At 38.3% G+C, this 21,419-nt stretch overlaps 1 protein-coding gene across 1 annotated transcript in view; it reads left to right on the top strand.

The window, feature by feature from the left end:
- ADAMTSL3 (ADAMTS like 3) overlaps positions 1 to 21,419 on the top strand; it is a 598,021-nt gene that overhangs the window by 153,861 nt on the left and 422,741 nt on the right. The window contains exons 4-5 of the mRNA XM_007945172.1: positions 1,858 to 1,903; positions 11,412 to 11,648. Of these exons, the coding sequence (XP_007943363.1) occupies positions 1,858 to 1,903; positions 11,412 to 11,648 (283 nt within the window). The remainder of the gene's footprint in view (positions 1 to 1,857; positions 1,904 to 11,411; positions 11,649 to 21,419) is intronic.

The raw sequence follows: 21,419 nt of genomic DNA, 5'->3' as shown, positions 1-21,419 counted from the left end.
AAAAAAAAAAAAAATTACATATGCAGGTAATTCCCAACTTAGGTGTATTCAGATTAGGATGAACTACACTTATGACTGTCTGTTTTTGTTTTTGTACATCTTATTGTTAGTAATATTTACCACATACAATGTTGTAGCACATAATTTGCTGATGTTATCATTCCCAGTTTTGTGATTTATTGTTCAAAACACTTATGTTTAGATTTAGTTTTACCTGAATTTTCGCTTATGTTGCTTGAAAACATAGGCCCAGATGCTGATGATCACTTTGTGGAAGTCTATAGACAGATTCGGGAAGAAATGAGATGTTACATTAAATATATGAAGAAAAAATGATCATAAGACAACTCTTGCTAATTTTCTGACTAAAAACACCATACTCATTCCCAGGAATAATTCAGATGATGTAGAACCTTCCACAGATGGAGATTTTACCCAACTGACAAATACTAATGTCATCCAACTCGTCTTCATCAGTAAATTTTTATGATTTATGTATTTTTAAATGTATGTATTAAATATATCTATAAGGTTATCTGTAATGTTTCCAACCCCTGAATACAAATAAAGGTTGCATTTATAAGGATGCTGATAATAAAAGGCAATAATTATGAAAACTGAAAAAAAAAATGAGGTTTTTGACTTAGAAGGGAATTGTTGGAATGGAGCCCTGTCAAAAGTTGAGAACTACCTGTAATAACTTATATATTGCTGAAATGGACTCTATCAATCATTTCATATAGACTCATATTTTCATATAGACTCATATTTTCATATAGACTCATATTTTCATATAGACTCATATTTTCATATAGACTCATATTTTTATATAGACTCATATTTTCATATAGACTCATACCTTCAAAAATGATCTCCTCAGATATATTTTTAAGAGTTTCTATTCATACAAGACTAAATATTATAAAAACAACAAGTGAAATTGGATCTATTGACTTTTAGTTCAAGATGATGATTTAAGCCTGTGTGTTTACCTTTCCTCCCTCTAAAATTGCCATTGAATTGACCAAGAAAACATAATGGGGAAAAAAATATGTAACTCCATCAAAAAATTGGGCATGGTGCCATTAAGCTGTTTAAATTTTTGTAAAATATGGAGCAACAAGCAATAGACCGAGAAAAGTACCTACCAGATGGATATAAAAACACCTCAAGGTAAAGTCTGCCTGGAAAATAAGTGGCAGGAACCCAGCAAGTGACTGAAGGGATGGATGGTCATCATGAGAGGACTCTCAAACCTATATATCATTTCAGGTTCTGACCTGTGTCAGTATAGTATCCCAAGAGACTGGCCCCAACATTCATTTCTAGCACCCATTTAGTAAGGAAAATGGTTGAAATAAAGTAGGAGTGGAGCAACAAGCAAACTAATACCTCAAGCAAACTTATAATAGTTACACTTGTGCCAATGATCAATGAATTCCCAGATAACTTGGGTTTGCTTCAGTAAGTGGGAAAGAGAAATTAAGTAGCCCTGGCAGGAAATTGCTACACAAATTCTCTTCTTCCTCAGAGGAGAAAAAAAAAAAAATTCATTTGCACATGCAGATACATTTATACATTAATTTTAGTAGTTATATGGACCTTGGGGTAGAAACTTCATGTGACTAATATTATTATATTAAATCAACTAGAATTCACTCTCTATTTAATATGATACTCTTTCCTGAGACTTTTTGACCTCCTGATCCTTGAAAGTTATTTCTTAGAATTTAAACTTTGGCTCTTTGAGGTAATATGCACTATTAAAGTTTTACAGGAAACCAGTGCCTTGTTTTTGCTTTTTTTGTGATGCTTGCCACTTGTATGAAATCATTATTTTTTTTCCCCATTGATTAGGAACTGTGAAGGACAGAATATTCGCTACAAGACATGCAGCAATAATGTAAGTACTATAATAAAAATATATAATCCAATAAAGTATGCTCATGCTTAAAGTTACAATGTCAGAATGAGTATTATAAAGCTAATGGTCTCTTGGTACCCTTTGTGAAAAATTTGTTATTTATTTAATATACAACAGATTTTGTGTATTTATTACCTTTCATTTGTGCTACCAACTTTTAGGCTATTTCACATTTATGATCTAATTTGGTAAGCAGTTAATAATTCCAGAATTCATAAAAAGGTACATAATAGCTGTGGACTTTTTCATATTTCTAAGTGCTTTTATGTACATTACCTCACTCTCCTTTCATACTGACTCTAAGATGTAGGCAGACAAGGTATGGTTCTTTTTTGTAGATGAGGGAACTGAACCTACAGTCGGTAAAATTATTTTCTGAAGGTCATAGGAAAAGCAGTGCTGTCGCTGGAGACCTCAGGTGGGACAGTTAACTTGCTTGGAGGCTAAATGAAAATTTGGAGGTCTGCGTCCATCCAGGAGTGCCTTGGAAGAAAAGACTGGAGATCTACTTCTGAAAAAAAATCAGCCATTGAAAACCCTGTAGGGGACAGTTCTACTCTGATACACATGGGATCACCATGAGTTGCCATCAACCTGACGACAACTGATGAGTACTGTTTTTTGTGGCCCAAAACTACCTGAAGTGGCCACTGTGAAATGTCTTAAGGAATACCCCAAGTAACTTATAAGGAAGGATTTCTAAAACCTCTCTTTTATTATACATTGGTCAACACCAAAAAAACAAAATACAAAGTTTTTACTTTATAAATTTAAAAATGCAAAATAAACATCTGAAGGAATGAATGCCATTTCCCATTCATATATTTCATTTTTTGTCTTTTATGTAAGAATTTTTTTTTTTTTTCCCATTCATTTCTGTCAGTGAACTAGAATTTGTTAATTTAGTTAAAAATTTCACTTACTCATGCCTTATCCCTCTCCGTCTTCCTTTCCTGCCCTGGGCCAGTTTGAGATAGGGTAAGGATTTATGTTTTATGAATTCAAACTTTTTTCCAGTGGGTAGCCCCAAGCTCTGGACTAGAGAGGTGGAGTGCAGGTAATGTCAGCAAGACTTTGACTGCAGAGCTGAAGCTATATTTTCAGTCCATTTTTATCAGCAATAAGGCAGACATTTTTATCTTTATTTCTCAGTTAGTTCCAAAATTGGGTGGGGAAAAGAGGTTTATTTATTGGTGATTCAAACTTCAGTATCAACCAGCCCTGAAGTAGCCAGATTTGTGTTGAGTATGTCCTAGGATGGTGAGACTTTGACTTGTTTACAATGGACACATCTTCAGGAAAGACCAATCACTAGAAAAGGACATCGTGTTTGGTGGAATAGAGGGTCAGTGAAAATGAGAGAAACTCTCAGTGAGTTAGATTGACACTGTAGTCACAACAAAGGCCTAATACATACCGGTGATCACAAAGAGGCATCAGACCAGGCAATGATTCATTCTGTTAAACACAGGTTGCCATGAAGTGGAGCCAACTCAAAGGCAACTAACAACAACAACAGCAATCCCTAGGAGGAATTTTGGGAGATAAAGCAAATGAGTTTCATGTCTCCTGTGATAGGGTGAAAGTAAGAGTAATTGAGAGACATAGGTGGGCACAAGTACTTGATTAGATGAGCAGAAGTCCAGGTGGGAGATGTAGGAGGGAAAGATATTGACCCTAGCCTAGAAAAGGGTAGGGATTTAGGGAAAAAACATAGTCTAGCATTCCTTCTTAAGGAAGCATATGTTTGTTTGTGAAATGCATTAGTGTTTTTATCCATGGGGCTTTAAATCCTGCTTATTTTTTCATGAATCTATTAGTTTTTTTTTTCCCTTGGTAACAAATTACAAACTTACTGACTTAAAATAACACATATTTATTATCTTACAGTATATGGGTCAGAAGTCCAATACAGATCTCACAGGGGTAAAATTAAGTGTTGGCAGGGCTGTGTTCCTTTTGCAGGCTCTAGGGGAAAAATCCCTTTCCTTGTCTTTTCCAGCTTCTAGGGGCTGCCCACATTTCTTGGCTTGCGGTCCCCTTCCTCCATCCTCAAAACATTGCATCTCTTCTATAGTCACATCTTCCTATGACCACAGATGGAAAGGGTTCTCCTATGTACATGGATCATCCAGGATAATCTCCCTTTCTTAGGTCTTTAATGGTAATCACACATACAAAGTCCCTTTTGCCATGTAAAGTAACATATTAAAAGGTTCTGGGGATTAAGTCATGGACATCTTTGGGCAGACCATTACTCTGTCTACCACAATGGGACAACCCAAGTATTCTCAGGCAAATTTGTCTGGCACATTCTTTGCAGTCATTGAAGAACAAAAACAAACGATATGCTAACAAGCAGTACTCTATGAAACTGTTTAGGGGAATTCATTGTAAATGCCCAGATTAAGGTGTTACATTTTGCGTTTTTGTTCTAGAATTTCTCTGTGTGTGTCACTCCAGTCTATAGATCTTTATTTGCTTTTAATGCCCCTCATCACTTGTGTTCAAAGAGCTATGGTAGTGCAGTTGTTCCAACATTTGGCTGCTAACCAAAAGGTTGGCAGTTCAAACCCACCAGCTACTCTGTGGAAGAAAGATGAGGCAGTCTGCTTCCATAAAGATGTATAGACTTGGAAACCCTATGGGGGTCACTATGAGTTGGAATTGGCTCGATGGCAGTGTTTGGGTTTGGTTATCACTTGTGTTTGAGGAGCTCCATAAATTCACTAGATTTACCTCTTATTAAACTCACAAGTGTTACCTTTGCCAGGCCAGGCTGTGCACTGTCTCTCATAGATACTAGATTTATATGTGTTGTTCCTCTTTTGCTCAGCCTATTTCCAATATCTGGGAGGATATATATTACAATATCTATTGGCCTTTTCACACCACACCATTCTTTAAATCCCATTTGAAATTTATTATTTCCACAATGCTGTATTTGCTAATTAACTTACAGTGGCCATCTACAATAATTTTTATGCTAAGAAATTCTGCCATGTGTTTTATTGAAGAAAATATAGCAAATTTAAACACATAACAAAATTTAACTCCTAGCTTGGATGTGGAGAGCTCTGGTGGCGTGGTGCATAAGGCATTTGACTGCTAAACAGAAGGCTGATGGTTCAAACCACCAGCCACTCCTTGGAAGGAAGGTTGGGCAATCTACTTCCGTACAGATACCATCTCAGAAACCCGAGGAGGAGGGGTCGCTATGAGTTGGATCTGACTTGATGCAGTGTTTTTTTTTTTTTTTTTTTAGCTTGGATGTGAGTATAAAATGAAATTTAATTTAAAATATTTGCTTATGGCAAAAATAATACTTCTCCTGAGTCCCTGCTCACTAGTTTTCTGGGAGCAAATTTTTAAGTAAGAAATGCAATTAAAGCTTGATCCAATACCATTTTTTACATAGTCTCTTAGGTAACGGTGTATCTCTGTTGTATAAAAATGCTCAATTTATTATATAGTCTCTCTTTCTTGGATTATCTTCCTAAATTGTTCACATTTCCTCGTGGTTTTAGGAGGGAAAGAGGAGTCCTGTCTTCAGGATGTTCAGAATGGGTGCTGGCTGTCATCTGACCATGGCTTCTCCTCTTTCTTTTTTTCTTCCTCCTTGTCCTTCTTCTTTTTCCTTTATACTTTTCAGGCTGCCTACCCTCTCATGACTGACATACTTCTTTAGAAATAATAAATATCTCTCTCAGGTGAGAGTCAAGGCTTTAACTCTATGTAATTGACTTTATAAATGAACTCTTGGATTGTAATTTTATTTCCTTCATTTCAAAATTCTATGGTAAGTCTACAAATACCAAGAAAACACATATGTGGTTTCAATGTGTTTCTTGCATGCAGATGCTACATCTCCAATAAGACAGCAAGCTCACTGAGGCACAGTGATGGATTATATTCTTTTGTGTTCTGTACAGCATCTAATCTAGGGAGTCCTATAAAGTATGTTTAATAAAATAAATATTGTCTTAAACATAATTAATAAGAAAAAAAGTGCTTCTTAGAGAAAAGAAGGAAGAAGAATTTTGGCATTTAAACTTCCTAAATATCTTCTGCTCTGGTAGCGTAGTGTCTAAGGCACTTGACTGCTAACCAGAAGGCTGGCGGTTCATACCCACCAGCACTCCTCGGAAGGAAGATGGGGCAGTCTACTTCCGTAGTGATACTGCCTCGGAAACCCAAGGAGGGGTTGCTATGAGTCAGGTCTGACTCGATGGCACATAACAACAACAACAACAACAACAAATATCTTCTGAACTATTTAAGACACAATCATCCTTATATTATCTTAAGCCAGGGCATGGGATCCAGACAGACCAGACTAGGCAAGCTTGATGTTGATGCTGAAAGAATGTCAGGTAGAAGAAATTACTTATTTAAGTAGTCAATGTCCCCAAGATTTCTAGGGAAAAACAAAACAAAACAAAACAAAAAAACTCACTGCTATGGAGTTGATTCCTACTCATAGCAACCCTCTTTGGGTTTCCGAGGCAAAATCTTAATGGAAATAGATTGTCCAGTCTTCCTTCTGCAGAGTGGCTGGTGGGTTTGAACTGCCAACCTTCTGGTTAGTAGTCAAATGCCTTAGGCACTACACCACCAGAGCTCCTTAGATTTCTAGCAAGTATTCCATTATATGGTACTGCTTTCTAGTACCATATAATGGAATGCTTGCTAATTTTGGAATGAGTTCAGTTTTGTCATATTCTTGTTGTGTGTATTTGAGCTAGTGCCTAATCTTTCTAGATCACAGCCTTCTCCCTTTGTGAAACCAGGGTAATGATAATCCTGACCTATCTAGTGCAAAGATGGTGGTGAGAAAAGAATGTCAATGAAAATTCCTGGTAAACTAGAAAACATTATCCAGATATAAGGCTGTCTTAATCAGGGACCATCATTTGCTAGGAACAGAAACCCACTCAAATTAGCTCAAGAAAAAAAGAATTCACTGGATGATGGGTGGGTATTTAATGGAATTTAAGTATAAGCTGGTCTTGAGGGTCTGGGCCAAGGAATCAGAAAGGGAGAAACCGCAGCTACTTATTCCCTCTATTGCAATGCATGATTTCTCATCTTTCCTGCCCCATTCATGTCTAACTTGTTTTTTCTCCTGTGGAAACTGGTTTGTTTAATTAAAAAAAAAAAAGAAAGAAAAAAGTCATCCCAGGCCTAGATTGATGGGACTTTGTGATTTCTCAGCTCCAGTCTGCAAACTGGCCAATTATAATTTTTGTTGTAGTTCTAAATTCCTGGCAAGGATTGACATGATGTGGATAAAGTGTTTGCCTCTGGATAACCAGCTGCGTCCAAGACAGCTGGGTCAAACATAACAAACCTGTCCACTCTTTCAGAAAGCACTAATGCCAGGTTGACATCCCAGACTGTTTCCTACAAAGACACTCTTGTTAATTTTTGACACTTCATTGATTTATAGAACTTAAGACAGGCAAGGAGCTCTGGTAGCATAGTGGCTAAAAGCACTTGACTGCTAACCAGAAGGCTGGCGGTTCAAACCCACCAGCCACTCCTCGGAAGGAAGGTTGGGCAATCCTACTTCCGTAGTGATACTGCCTCGGAAACCCAAGGAGGGGTCGCTATGAGTCGGGGCCGACTCGACGGCACATAACAACAACAACAACAACAAGACAGGCAAGAGTTAAATGGCTGGCATATTCTGGCCCTAGTGAGCACTGGCCACATCAGTGGGTCTAATGCAAGCTATTTGGTTTCAAAGAGTTACATATGAAGAAAACAGGCCAAGACTGGGTGAAGAGGAGGTGATGTAATTTTATCATTGATGATCAGCCCTTGGTACAATTATTAAGCACTCAGCTGCTAACAGAAAGGTTAGTGGTTCGAACCCACCAGCCACTCGCTGGAGAAGGTCTGCTTCCATGAAGATTAAAAACCCACTGCCATCGAGGCAATTCCAATTCATAATAACCCTTTTATGGATAGAGTAGAATCCCCCCATAGGATTTCCAAGGTTATAAATCTTTATGGAAGCAGACTGCCTCATCTTTCTCCCATGGAGGGGCTGGTGGGTTCAAACCTCTTACCTTTTGGTTAGCATCCAAATGCTTTAACCACTGTGCCACCAGAGCTCCTTCCATAAAGATTGCAGCCTAGGAAACCTTTGGAGGCAGTTCTACTCTGTCCTGTGGGGTTGGTATGAATGGGAATTGACTTGTCAGAAGTGAGTTTCTTTTTTCTTTTTTTCGGGGGTGGGAGTGGGGGTGGGGAGTCATCCCTATGGCTAGAATGAGAACATAGTCCTTATTCCAACAGAGAAGGGTGATCCAATTTCCATCTTCTTCAGTTGGACTGTTGCTTCTATAGGTGTGGTCTGGGTTAAGGAATCTTGTTAAGAAAATGAAAATGTGGATACAATGTAGTACTCACAACAAAGCATTACAACTCATCCCAGAGAAAAGTTTATTTATTTATTTATTCATTCCTAACTTAATTCTGAAAAACATTTGAGGAGTTTATAAAAGCCAAAATCATAAACACAGTAAAATACAAAATGTAGTAGTAAAAAGGGAAGGGATAAAGGCAATTATATTTTTAAATGTTGGCTAAATAACTTGTTAATAGCTATTTCAGGAAAAAATTAGTTATCTTCGTAGTGCTGAAGGCACTTGACTGCTAACCATAAGGCTGGTGGTTCAAACCCACTAGCCACTACTCAGAAGGAAGATGGGGCAATCTACTTCCATAGTGATACTGCCTCGGAAACCCAAGGAGGGGTCTCTATGAGTCGGGTCCGACTCGAAGGCATATAACAACAACAACAGTACATCAAAATGAGTTCCATATATACCAAAGAGTTAAATATAATTGCTGAATTATAAAGGGATTTCAAAAAACCAAACCAAACTCACTGCCTTCCAGTCAGATCCGACTCATAGCGACCCCTCCTTGGGTTTCTGAGGCCGTATCACTACAGAAGTAGATTGCCCAATCTAGAAAGATCCATTTAAATATTTGTCTGTTCTCAGTATGGGAAAAGCCCTTCTAAACCTGCAAATAAAGGAAGAAACTTTAAAGGGAAATACTAATAGAGTTGACTGCATAAAAACTTGAAGCTTCTTGGATATAAAAAATAAAGTTAATGGGGCAAATAGTTCTGACACAAAGAGTTGATAACTTTGCTATGCAGAGATCTGTTAAAAATAATGAAAAAGCCAAACATTTCAGTAAATAAATGAATAAAGGACATAAGACAAGAAAGTTTTGAAGAATTAATACAAAATACCATATACATGAAAAGATATCAAAACTAATAAAAAACAAATGCAACTCTTGAATTGGTATATGTTTTGCTGTGTATATTCTCAACAACAAAATAAATAAAATCTTAAAAAATAAATGTAAATTAATAAATGTAAATTAAAACAGTGAAAGTCTATTTAACGTTATGATTAGGAAACATGTTAGGCAATTAAAATATCCATACTTGGAAGAGATATTGAGAATAGGGCACTCATGTAACTTAATAATAATATTACCTTTTGTTGCAATTTGGCAACAATTTGAAAAGCTCATAACACCTACATATCCTTTGACTCAGAAATTTTATTTCCAGAAATTTGTCCTTGGGAAATCATTGATGATTTGTATAAAGATTTAGATGCAAGAATCTCCATTATTTATTTTTTTAAAAAATAGGGACTGTTTCTCAAAGTTGTCACAAGGAGCATTTATTACTTTGAAAATAAGAAAAATTATATAAATATTATATTGCTTTTTCTGTAACTATTTTCTTTAATTAGGAATTTTGTATGCTGAAAGTAGATTTTTGAACTATTTAAGTGACATTTTTGTCTGGCATCTTCAATCTTTTAAAAATATCTGGTGGGAGGAATTTGTTGTTTTTATGTGCCGTCGAGTCAGACCCGACTCATAGCGACCCCTCCTTGGGTTTCCGAGGCAGTATCACTACGGAAGTAGATTGCCCCATCTTCCTTCCATGGAGTGGCTGGTGGATTTGAACCACCAGCCTTCTGGTTAGCAGTCAAATGCCTTAGGCACTATGCTACCAGAGCTCCCTCGTGGGAGGAATTAGTAGATTAGTAAAAAGACCCCCTGAGTCATCAAGACTTACATACACAATTTTTTTTTTCAAGACTTACACACACACTTTTTTCTTTTCCTTTTTTTTAAAAATATTATTATAGGAGCTCTGGTAGCATAGTGGCTAAGGCACTTGACTGCTAACCAGAAGGCTGGTGGTTCAAACCCACCAGCCACTCCTCGGAAGGAAGGTTGGGCAATGTACTTCTGTAGTGATACTGTCTTGGAAGCCCAAGGAGGGGTTGCTATGAGTCGGGTCCAACTGGATGGCAAATAACAACAACAACAACATTATTATGCAAGCTCTCTAGGGCATTTACTCAGAATTTATTTGTTCTAGTTTTAGATAGAATTTGAACAAGGTAGATAATCTGCTTTCCATCCCATAGCCAAGTGGAGCCAGGTACTTAGTACCAGTAAAGAATGGTGGCAGAAGTCTGACAACAGGAAGAAATGGAAGATGAATTATTTAGAACAACAAAGAAACAGACACATGTTTTCACAAGGCACAGCAGTTTTGGGCCATGTAATGTAGGAGTGGAATTCCTAGCTAGTGCAAACAGTTAACACTCTTAGCTGCTAACTGAAAGACTGGACATTCAAATCCACCCAGAGGCACTTTGGAAGAAAGGCGTGAGATCTACTTCTGAAAAAATCAGCCATTGAAAATCATATGGAACACAGTTCTATTCTGACACTTATGGCAACATGAGTGAGAATTGACTTGATGGTAACTCTCAACTGTAAAAACCAAAACCAAACAAAACTCACAGCTGTTAGTTGATTCTAACTCATAGAGATGCCCCATAGGGTTTCCAAGGCTTCATATCTTTACAGAAGTGGATCACTTCCTCTTTCTCCTGTAGAGCAGCTTGTGGTTTGAACCACTGACTTTCTGGTTAGCAGCCAAATGCTTTACCCACTGTGCCACGAGAGCTCCTTATTGACCAGTAAAATAATCCTTCAGCTTGAAATCCTTAGGAAGACCTGAGTCACCTGGAAAAAAATTCAGAGCATTCTGTTTTCTTGTTTCAAAAGGAAGAGGAATGTGTAATGTATTTGAAAAGTTATGTTCAAGGTGGCTAAATAGATAAAAACTTGACACCTAGCTATGGTAATCTTTAATAATCTGGAAAATAAAATAAAAATACCTGGATGGAAGAGTAATCAGCACATCTGGGGTGATTCTTTGTGTAGATCTCCACTGTGGAGGCCGAAGTGGAATTCCACAGTTAGAGAGTTGACCTTGAATTAAAATAAACATGAAGGAATGAGGTGACTTCCAGGAGAGAGGCAAGTAGGATCTGGCCTCGTGGGATTCTGGTAAACTCTTTCAGCCTTCCTTTGTCTCATTTCAGTGGATGGTGAGCATGTGATCCTTTTTCTCTGCCTCTAGGACTGCCCTCCGGATGCAGAGGACTTCAGAGCCCAGCAGTGCTCCGCCTATAATGATGTCCAGTATCAGGGGCGCTATTATGAATGGCTTCCAAGATATAATGATCCTACTGCCCCTTGTGCACTCAAGTGTCATGCTCGGGGCCAAAACTTGGTTGTGGAGCTAGCCCCTAAAGTACTGGATGGCACTCGTTGCAATGAAGACTCCTTGGACATGTGTATCAGTGGCATCTGTCAGGTAAGCTACACATGCTTTCCATGCCCCTGGTTCAAGGATTGGCATACTCATTCTCCATAAAGAGAATTCTTTTCTTCTATACTTTTGCTCACAAAGATAAAATAATGTCTTTGATAATTTTAACATTAAAAAAAAAAAAACATTTTTAGAGAATGTTATCAGACTTTATAAATCAGGCTTTACTTATTTTAAGTATTTTACTTATTTGAAGTCCATTCTCCACACAGCAACCAAAGTGATTATCTTAAAATGTAAATCAGAGCTTGTCACTCCTCAACTTAGAACCCCTCAATGGCTTTTTGTGCATTGATGGTGAAATCCAGAATCCTCACTTGCCTTTTTAGGCTCTTCTTGCACTCTTCTCTCTTGGCATTGCTTTTCCATGTCTGCCAAGGGCACCATGAAGCCCTTACACATGCCATTTCCACTTTCTGCTACTCATGTGCCTGGCTACTCCTGTTCATTTTTAAATTATCAGTTTCACATCACTTCCTTAAGAGGCCTCCTGTGATTTCTTCACCTAAATTAGCTCTCCTGGTTCTATTATAATATCCTTGTATTGTGCTTATAACATTTTATAATTGCATATATGTTTGTGTGATTATTTGATTTATGACTGTCTCCCACACCAGATTATAAATTCTCCAAGGGTTGGATTAATATGTGTATTATTGCCACATCCCAGTATCTCTACAATCCCTGACCCCATAGACACTCCTCAACAAATACTGGTTGAGCAAATGAATCCACCTGTGAATGCAGTTCTCTTGGCTCTTATTTCTCTTGCAAACTCTTGTTCTGAATTTTCAGAGACAAGCTTGATATCTCTTTTAGGAGATCCCATAGATTCTTCCAATTCAGCTTGTCTTCTAAATAAACTGGTATCATCTTTCCCAGATCCACTACTTATTCCATCTGTGATTCCTATTCATTTCTGTTAATGGCATCACAATTCTCGATGTCACCCTATGAAATCACATAGTCACTGAGTCTATTTGCTCATATGTCCTTTATATCCAGGCCCCTTTATCATGCCTTTCACATTTTACTCTTCTTTTCCCTCTTATTTCCACCTTGTCACTTCAAGACTAGACTAGCCAGTCTCCCCTAGCTGCCTAGCCAATTGCTCTTCCTAGCTCTCCTACCCTTGCACCATGTTATTAAATAGTTGTAGTTGACTAGTATTCCTAAAACTCAAAGCTTATAACTCTGTTCTTCTTTTTCACATATTGTCAGTGGTCTCCCTTTATATCTCATCTTCCTCTCTATGCCCTTACAAACTCACCAGATTACTTTCAGGCTTCTCCACTAAATGTTATTACACTCAGTAATATTATGCTTTTCTTGTTTTATAAGTTCTTGACAATGAGCATTTATAATGAGAAGAAAACATAATTGTCATTAAAAGAGATTCTGGAGGTCAGAGAGAGCACCTTGGACAAGGTGATGCTTTGACACTGAGGTTTTGAAAAGTTGGGTAGGAGTTAGTTAAACAGTAACGAGGAAGAGAATCATGAGCAGAGAGGCCAGCAGCCCTGGTGGAGGGGTTAATAGCAAGGTGTGTTTGAGGACCTGTGACTCATTCTGTAGGGTTGAGTTGGAAAATACCTGTGGGACAATGATAGAAGTTGAGGTTAGAGGTATGGGTGGAATAAAACCAAGAACCAATTGCTATAGAGTCAATTCTGACTCTTGGTGACTGTATATGGGTCAGAGTAGATCTTTGCTTCATATGGATTTCAATGGCTGATTTTTTGGAATTAGATCCATGACCTTTCTTCTGAGGTGCCTGTGGGTAGACTCAAACCTCTAACCTTTCAGTTAGTAGGTGAGTGTGTTAACCATTTGCACCACCCAGGGACTTCTTGAGGTGAGTAGGAAGGAGGAAATATAGACCACTGATGAGTTTGTAAGAGGATGGAGAGGAAGGTGAAATATTGTTTGATAAGTTCAATTTAGTGAAATAGAAAGCAGTAAGTGGGAAGAGGTCTGAGGAGAAAAAGAGACATTTTAAAATGATTTGAGGATAACCAGGGTAAGGAGCTCTGGTGGTGCAGTGCCTAAGGCATTTGACTGCTGACCAGAAGGTTGGTGGTTCAAACCTACCAGCTGCTCCACAGAAGAAAGATGAGGCAATTGACTTTTGTAAAGATTTACGGCCTTGTAAACCCAATGGGGGGTTGCTATGGGTGGGAATTGACTCAATGGCAGTGGGTTTGGTTTTTGTTTGAGGGTTAGAAGAACAGTTCCTCAGAGAACTAGGGGAAGTAGAAAAACATTGCCTTTGGCACAATTAATCTATGTGAGACCACTTGTGGCTAAGGTCATGAACCTGATGGGTGGCCTCCTGTGATGAATGGAAGTGGTGGGCTGTGGTCAGGGCTGTTGGATTTCAGATTTATAGAGAACTGCATTCAGTTGCCATTTTTACAATAAATTAGTTGGAGACCACTTGGCAGTTCCCTTACCATCTTTGAGCCTAGATCTTTTTAATATGTTGTTGCTGGCTGCTGCTCAGTCAACCCCATGACTCATGTAACTCCACGCTCAATTAAATGAAATACTTCCCAGTCCTATGCCATCCCTGTGATAGGCTGTAAATCAGAGCATTGTGATCCAAAGGGTTTTCATTGGCTGATTTTCAGAAGTAGACCACCAGGCCTTTCTTCTTAGTTTGTCTTAGTCTGGAAATTCCACTGTAACCCATTGTGTTAGACTGGGTTCTCTAGAGAAACAAAACCAGTAATGCTTTTATATATATATATATATATATATATATAAAGGGAAATTTGTCTTAGGAAAATGGCTCACACACTTATAGAAGCTGGAAAGTCCAAAGTTCTTGGATCAACCGTCAAGCTGGAGGCTTTTCCTGACTCACGCAGCTGCAGGGGCTGAGGAGCTCAAGATTGGCAGGCAATATACTGGCTGTTGACTCCAATAAATGATGAATCCAAGATCTGCAGGCTGAATGGTGGATTGTTCACTCACAGACAGTTGTAGGCAGCACAACAGAATCCCGATCCACAGAAGAGTGTCTCTTTTCCCAGGATTTCCATAAATATATTGGAAGAAGGCCACACCCCTAGGGAAACTCCCTTCAACGGATTGGCTATTCAAAACATATACATCTGATACCATCATGGGAACAACCCACATCACAATTGCTTAAACCACACAGAATTGTGGTCCAGCCAAGTTGACACACAGCTCCAGCTATTACACCCATTCAGCATCATAGCGACATGCAAACCTCCACTGACAGAAGGGTGGTGGCTGCACATGAGGTGCATTGGTGGGGAATTGAACCTGAGTTTCTGGCATAAAATGTGGGAATTCTATCACTGAACCAACAGTTCCTCTTTCACTGTATAGAAGAGAAATATTATCCTCCTTGTTGGTTTTGTTTAAATTCATTCATTCATAAAGAACATAACAAGTGCCCAGCACAGTAGCTGTTACACGAAGGTATCCACTCAATACTAGTCCCTTTCCCTAGTTTCTTCTTGGGCTCCCAGCCCACTGTCCCCTCCTCTTATTCATTAAACCAAAAAAAAGCAAACCCACTGCCATTGAGTTGATTCTGACTCATAGCAACCCCCACTGAGTTTCTGAGGCAGTAAATCTTTTTAGTAGATTGCCCAGTCTTACTTCTGTGGAGTGGCTGGTGGGCTTGAACCACGGGCCTTCTAGTTAGCAGTCAGATGACTTAGGCATTGTGCTACCAGAGCCCCTTCTCTTATTCATTAAGTCTAATTGCATAGTTTGCTCCAGTAGCTTCCAGGGATGGAAGTAGCTTGCAGGATAAAGGTGGTTTTCAGTGCTAAATGAGTCCATTTTAAATGAGTGCTTCATATCTGTGCTTCTAATGAGTAAGCCAAGTTCTTCAGGCAGTAATGGGTGATAACCTGGTTGCTTGAAAACCAAGTGCTTTTTTAGTCACTCCTCAGGAGTGACTCCGATGCTTCTCAGTTAAATGTGGTATCTTCCCTTCAGCAGGATAATGCTGATATAAATTCACTTTGGTTGTACAATGTGGTCATGCACATCAGTTAGGGTGACAGAAAGCAAATTGTGCAATTCTCTCTGCTAGCCTCAGGATCAGTCGACTAAGCGACAGGCTTACTTGGCATAGACTACAAACTTTTTCAAGTGTGTTTACAACTTGCTCATTTAAATAAACATGTCCCAGTGCTCCTGGGAACAACTCTCCATTAGCCTGAGCACAGCAGAAAGCAAGAGACATTTACACTCACTTGGTGAAATTTGCTTCTGCTGCTGTATTGATGGTCTTATTTTTATCAGATATAGTATCTAGTTGGAACCAGGCCCACAGAACAGGTCTAATTTATCATTCATGTTTATTGAATTCTGCCAGCTAGGTAGATAAAAGGAACCACTTACTATTTATCATAAAAATAATAACAATGAATACCTTCTGGTTTGAGCCCATAGGACTCAAACATACAGTGATCATGAGGATGGCTCAGTCCTGGGCAACATATCACTCTGTTATACATAAGGTCACCATGAGTTGGCGCTAACTCAATAGCAGCTAATAACAGCACTTACTGAGTATTTATTGTATGTCAGGCATTGTCCTATATATCCCATCATAATCCTAGGAATTACATACAGTCATTATCCCCATTTTGTTTATAAGGAAACTGAAACTTGAAAAGGCTAAGTAATTTTCCCAGGTTGCGTAACTGGAACATGATAGAGCTGAAATTTGAACCCAGGCAACCTGATTCCAGGATCTATTTTCTTAACCAGTGCCCTATACTGATGCTGCCTTTTGTATTGCTGTGAATGGCATTGCAATTTGTAAAAAAAATATGTGGTTCTGGTAAAGGACAATCAATACAATAGAAGAAGCATACCTAGGGAGCTTAGTACAGGGGTTGGAACTCAGATGTCTACACACACCCAGGGAGGGAAGCTGCTGGGATCTGGTCACAGGGAGTGATGAAGGCTGCTGTGAACTGGAGAATACATGCTCACAGTGAAGGCACCAGCCATGGATAAACATGACAGCATTTTTGTCAGCAAAAGCCAAACCAAAACCAAACACACTGCCATTGAGTCGGATCCAACCCATAGCGACCCCTCCTTGGATTTCCAAGGCAGTATCACTACAGAAGTAGGTTGCCCAACCTTCCTTCCGAGGAGTGGCTGGTGAGTTTTGTCAGCAGAAGCTTGGAATCTGGATTTTAATGTGAGGTTCCCGGTTTCTAAAAGCATCTTACTATTAACAACCATGTTTCGTCCATGAATGATTAAATTGCACTCCTGTATGATACAAGGCATTTGACTGCTAACCCACCAGCCACTCCAGGGAAGGAAGATGGGGCAGTCTACTTCTGTAAAGATGTACAGCCTTGGAAATCCAATGGGGGTTGCTATGAGTCAGAATTTACTTGATGACAGTGGATTTTATGATATAAGGAGCCTTGGTGGCATATATATGTATATGCCCCATTTCAGTTAGGAGCTGAGCACTTGACCATTGCATGCATATATGTATGTATGTATGTATGTGTGTGTGTATATATATATATATATATATATATAAATAAATCCACCAGTGGCTCCATGGGAGAAAGACCTAGTGATCTGCTCCCATGGTGATTACACCTTAGGGAACCCTATGGGGGCAGTTCTACTCTGTTATATAGAGTCCTATGAGTCGGAATTGACTTGAAAGTGAGTAACAGCCATAGGCTGGGTTTCTCATAATACTAGGTCTCTAGGTGGCACAAATGGTCTGTTCTCAGCTATGAACCTAAATAAAAGTTTGTAGTTTGAACCCACCCAGTGACACCTTGGAAGAAAGATCTAATGATCTGCTCTGTAAAGATTACAGCGAAGAAAACCTGGTGGAGCAGTTCTATTCTATAACACATGGGGTTCCCATGGGTTGGAATTGACTTAATGGTAATGAGTTTAGATTCTTTTAGTTTTCCCCTGTAGTAATCAAAAAACAAACCTGCCATCTAAAATTGCAATTGAGTCAGTTCTGACTCATATTGACCATATCGGACAGGATAGGACTGCATATGGTTTCCAAGACTGTAAATCTTTAAGGAAGCAGACTGCTACATCTTTCTCCTGTGGAGGAACTGGAGAGTTCAAACCACCGATCTTTTGGTTAGCAACCAAGCTCTTAACCCCACTGTACCACCAGGGTTCTTTATAACCAACAACCTCCAAAGCACAGTGACTTAAAACAATAAAAGAGTTTTTCTCATTAGTGCTTCTTTTCCAACATGGTCGACAGAGGTCTCTGCTCATTAAATCTCTCCAAGACCCAGATTGAGGAAGGCTTCATTTGAATTTACTTTTTTTTCCCCTGTAATCACTGCAGTGGTGGGGAGTGGAATAAAGTGATTCATACATTGACCCTTAAAAGATCTTACAGAAGTGGCACAGATCACTTAGACCCAATGTTCATTGTTCAAAGACAATTAGATGCCACCCTAACTTCTAATGGGGTAGGGGAGTGCTGTCCTACCATGGCCTGAAGGGAGAAGTTAAATGTTTATGAATATCCCTATTGTCTAGCACAGCTCCACATACTCTGATTTGTAGAAATTTCTGAGTAGAATCCAATTTTCAGAAATCTCAAACAGTAAAATCATTTCAAAATATTGGTAATTAAAGGATTAATTTTGACTTCTCTGGAAAACCCACGTTTTGCTTAATTTGGAGTAATGCCACAAATTTAAACATTCTTTCTCTCTCTTTCTTTTTTATAAAGCTGATTAGAAAATCATCTTCTAGAACTGTGAAAAATCATTGCTGAGATGATGATTTATATTAGTATTTATTTCAAAGTACATTGGTTGTAAATTTTAAATATTTGTGTTATCCCCTGTTTTATGTAACATCACCTTATCTACACTTTAGAATAAGAATTCTCTATTATAATTAATTTATGCTCTGTAATGCTTGGCCCTATAGAAAATAGGTTATTTAACAGATTTTAATAAATATTACTGATGTATTGATGAATAGTTTTTAAATCACTATAATTAGACATATGGACTTTAGGAGGTGTCACAGAAGTTGAAAACACTTCAGGCAATTTTTAAAAAGTTGCTTATTGGTGATTATGATGAGATCTGAAAGGCAGAATTCAGTAGTCCTCATTTTCAAGGACCATTCTGGTTTATACACTATAAATCACAAGGCAACGCGATGTTCTTTTCAGATATTATTTCTCTGTGATATTTTTACATGTTTTATTTGGCTGTGGGACTTGGATGAATTGTAACTTTAAAAATATTATGAAACAAATATAAGTACTCCAGGAGGTATTCAGTTGCCCAAGATCTTGCAAGACCCTAAACATTCTTCAAAACAAGCCCATCCTAGCTCCTAAACCCACACCCTTCCTGGATGACCAGATAGAGGGTGATTTTCATTCTCATGAAATGCTAAGTGCTCAGGGACATGAATGTGTGAGGACAGAGCTTGGCCAGGAACAGGGTCTCTATAATTTAATGGTTTGAATTATTCCCCTTGGAGAAAATTGCCTGAACACAAGTTACTCATTGATTGAATCCCAACCATGAAAGTATGTTTCCCAAACCAATCACTCTTAAATTGTTCCACATGCACTTATAAACATTAATATTCTGGTCTCTGCAACTGGGTTCTTTGTTGTCCAGCTGCTGGTACTAAAGATGAAGAACCTGTAGTATCATGTTAAGAGTCTGGTGACCTGGAACTCAGTTCCATCACTGACACTATATAGTAGCATAATGCTGGCAAGTCATTTAACCTCAGTAATGTACAGATTCCTTGTCTGTAATATGGAGATAAAAGGTATTGCCTCCATCATAATATTGCTGTGAAAATTAATAGAAATAATATATTTAACATGCTTAGCATAATGTCAGGTACATACTAAGCATTCACTAAAAATTAGCTATTATTTACTAATACCTTATTATTACCTTTATAGTATTACTTAATCTTCAGGAGAAAAAGATCTAGAAAGTCATTGGATTCAGATAGTCATCTAATAATTGAATCCCCTCAACAATTTTCCTGCCAAAAAATTTCTCAGCCTATGATTGAATACTTTTCAAACTTTCTCATAGTGAACTAAATTATGCTTAAACTTGTAGCTTTCACCATTTGAAAATACAAAAAACAAATCTGAACGCTTTCTTCATGACAGCCTTTTGTGAATTTGAAAATATCTCTAATGACAGGCTAAATTTCCTCAATTTCTTAAACTTCCTTGAAACTTCCCTTACCTCTCCCTGAAGCTTACATTTGATCTTTTCCTTCCCTTCAACACCAAAATTTCATAAATAATTGTCTATAGATGTGGTTTCTCCTTCCTCCTATTTGATTTCCTCTTCAACACCTTGAGTACAGAGTCTGATTCAGCAACTTTCCAAACTAAAGTACACAGGCTCTTCCCAGGAGTCAAAACAAAATGAAGAACAGATCATAAAAATTGACCCACTTTTATTGACCTCATTTAAAAAAAAAGAAAGCTCAAAACCAGTGCCAGTTGTCAAGTCAATTCTGACTCATAGCCCACTGTAGGACAGAGTAGGACTGTCCCAGAGAGTTTCCAAGGCTGTAAATGTTTATAGGAGGATATTGACATATCTTTCTCCCATGGAGAGGCTGGTAGATTTGAACTGCTGGCTGTTCAGTTAGCAATCTAGTGCTTAACCACTATGCCACTGGGACTCCATTGAGCTCTTTACTATGTTCTAATCACTATATTAGGGACATTACATACATTTTCTCAGTTAATCCTCAGTAGAACCCTGTGTGAAATATGTATTATTATCCCCATTTTACTTTTGAAGAAAATAATGCTCTGAGAGTTTGAATTGTTCAACATCTTTCAGCTAAGAAGGGGTGATAGGATGAATGAGGGTACAACAGTGTTGAATCAGGATTTATAAGTGGGCTAACTCCAGAGTCTGTGCACTTAAACAAAAGGTCTATAAATACCTGGTAGTGGAAATGGTTAATGAGCTTGGCTGCTAACCAAAAGGTTTGCAGTTTGGTCCACTCAGAGGTGCCTCAGAAGAAAGGCCTGGTGATTTATTTCCAAAGAAGGAGCCATTGATAACTCTATGGGCACAGCTCTATTCTGATACACACAGGGTCGCCAGGAGTCAGAATTGACTAGATAGCAACTGGTTATATAAATACAAATAAAGATGAATGACTATGGGGAGCAAGAATAAATCATCACGTCAGTTAATATTATTGAGCACAAAGATGTAAAAGACACATTTGTGAAGTAAAGGGAAATATAAGTCACAGCTTTTTTTTCTTGTATAATGAATTTGACAATCTAGTATATATATACATTGTTGTTGTTATGTACCGTCGAGTCGGCCCCAACTCATAGCAACCCCTCCTTGGGTTTCCAAGGCAGTATCACTACAGAAATAAGTTGCCCAACCTTCCTTCTGAGGAGTGGCTAGTGGGTTTGAACCACTAGTCTTCTGGTTAACAGTCAAGTACCTTAGGCACTATGCTACCAGAGCTCCCATATGAAAAATAACTCATAAGAGACTGAAAGCAGCATATTCCATATGGAACAGCTGAACCATTAATCTCTTGCTTATATTTAATTGTTTATTAAAGATAAATATATAGATATATTGACATCTCAGAAAAACTCACTACCATGGAGTCAGATCCAACTCGTAGTGACCCCTCCTTGGGTTTCTGAGGCAGTATCACTACAGAAGTAGATTGCCCAACCTTCCTTCTGAGGAGTGGCTG

This window comes from Orycteropus afer, unplaced genomic scaffold (genome assembly GCF_000298275.1).
Source record: "Orycteropus afer afer isolate SDZICR_OR568_19922 unplaced genomic scaffold, OryAfe1.0 scaffold00132, whole genome shotgun sequence".
In the NCBI taxonomy this organism is placed as follows: Eukaryota; Metazoa; Chordata; class Mammalia; order Tubulidentata; family Orycteropodidae; genus Orycteropus; species Orycteropus afer.
This window is presented reverse-complemented; position numbering and strand designations above follow the sequence as displayed.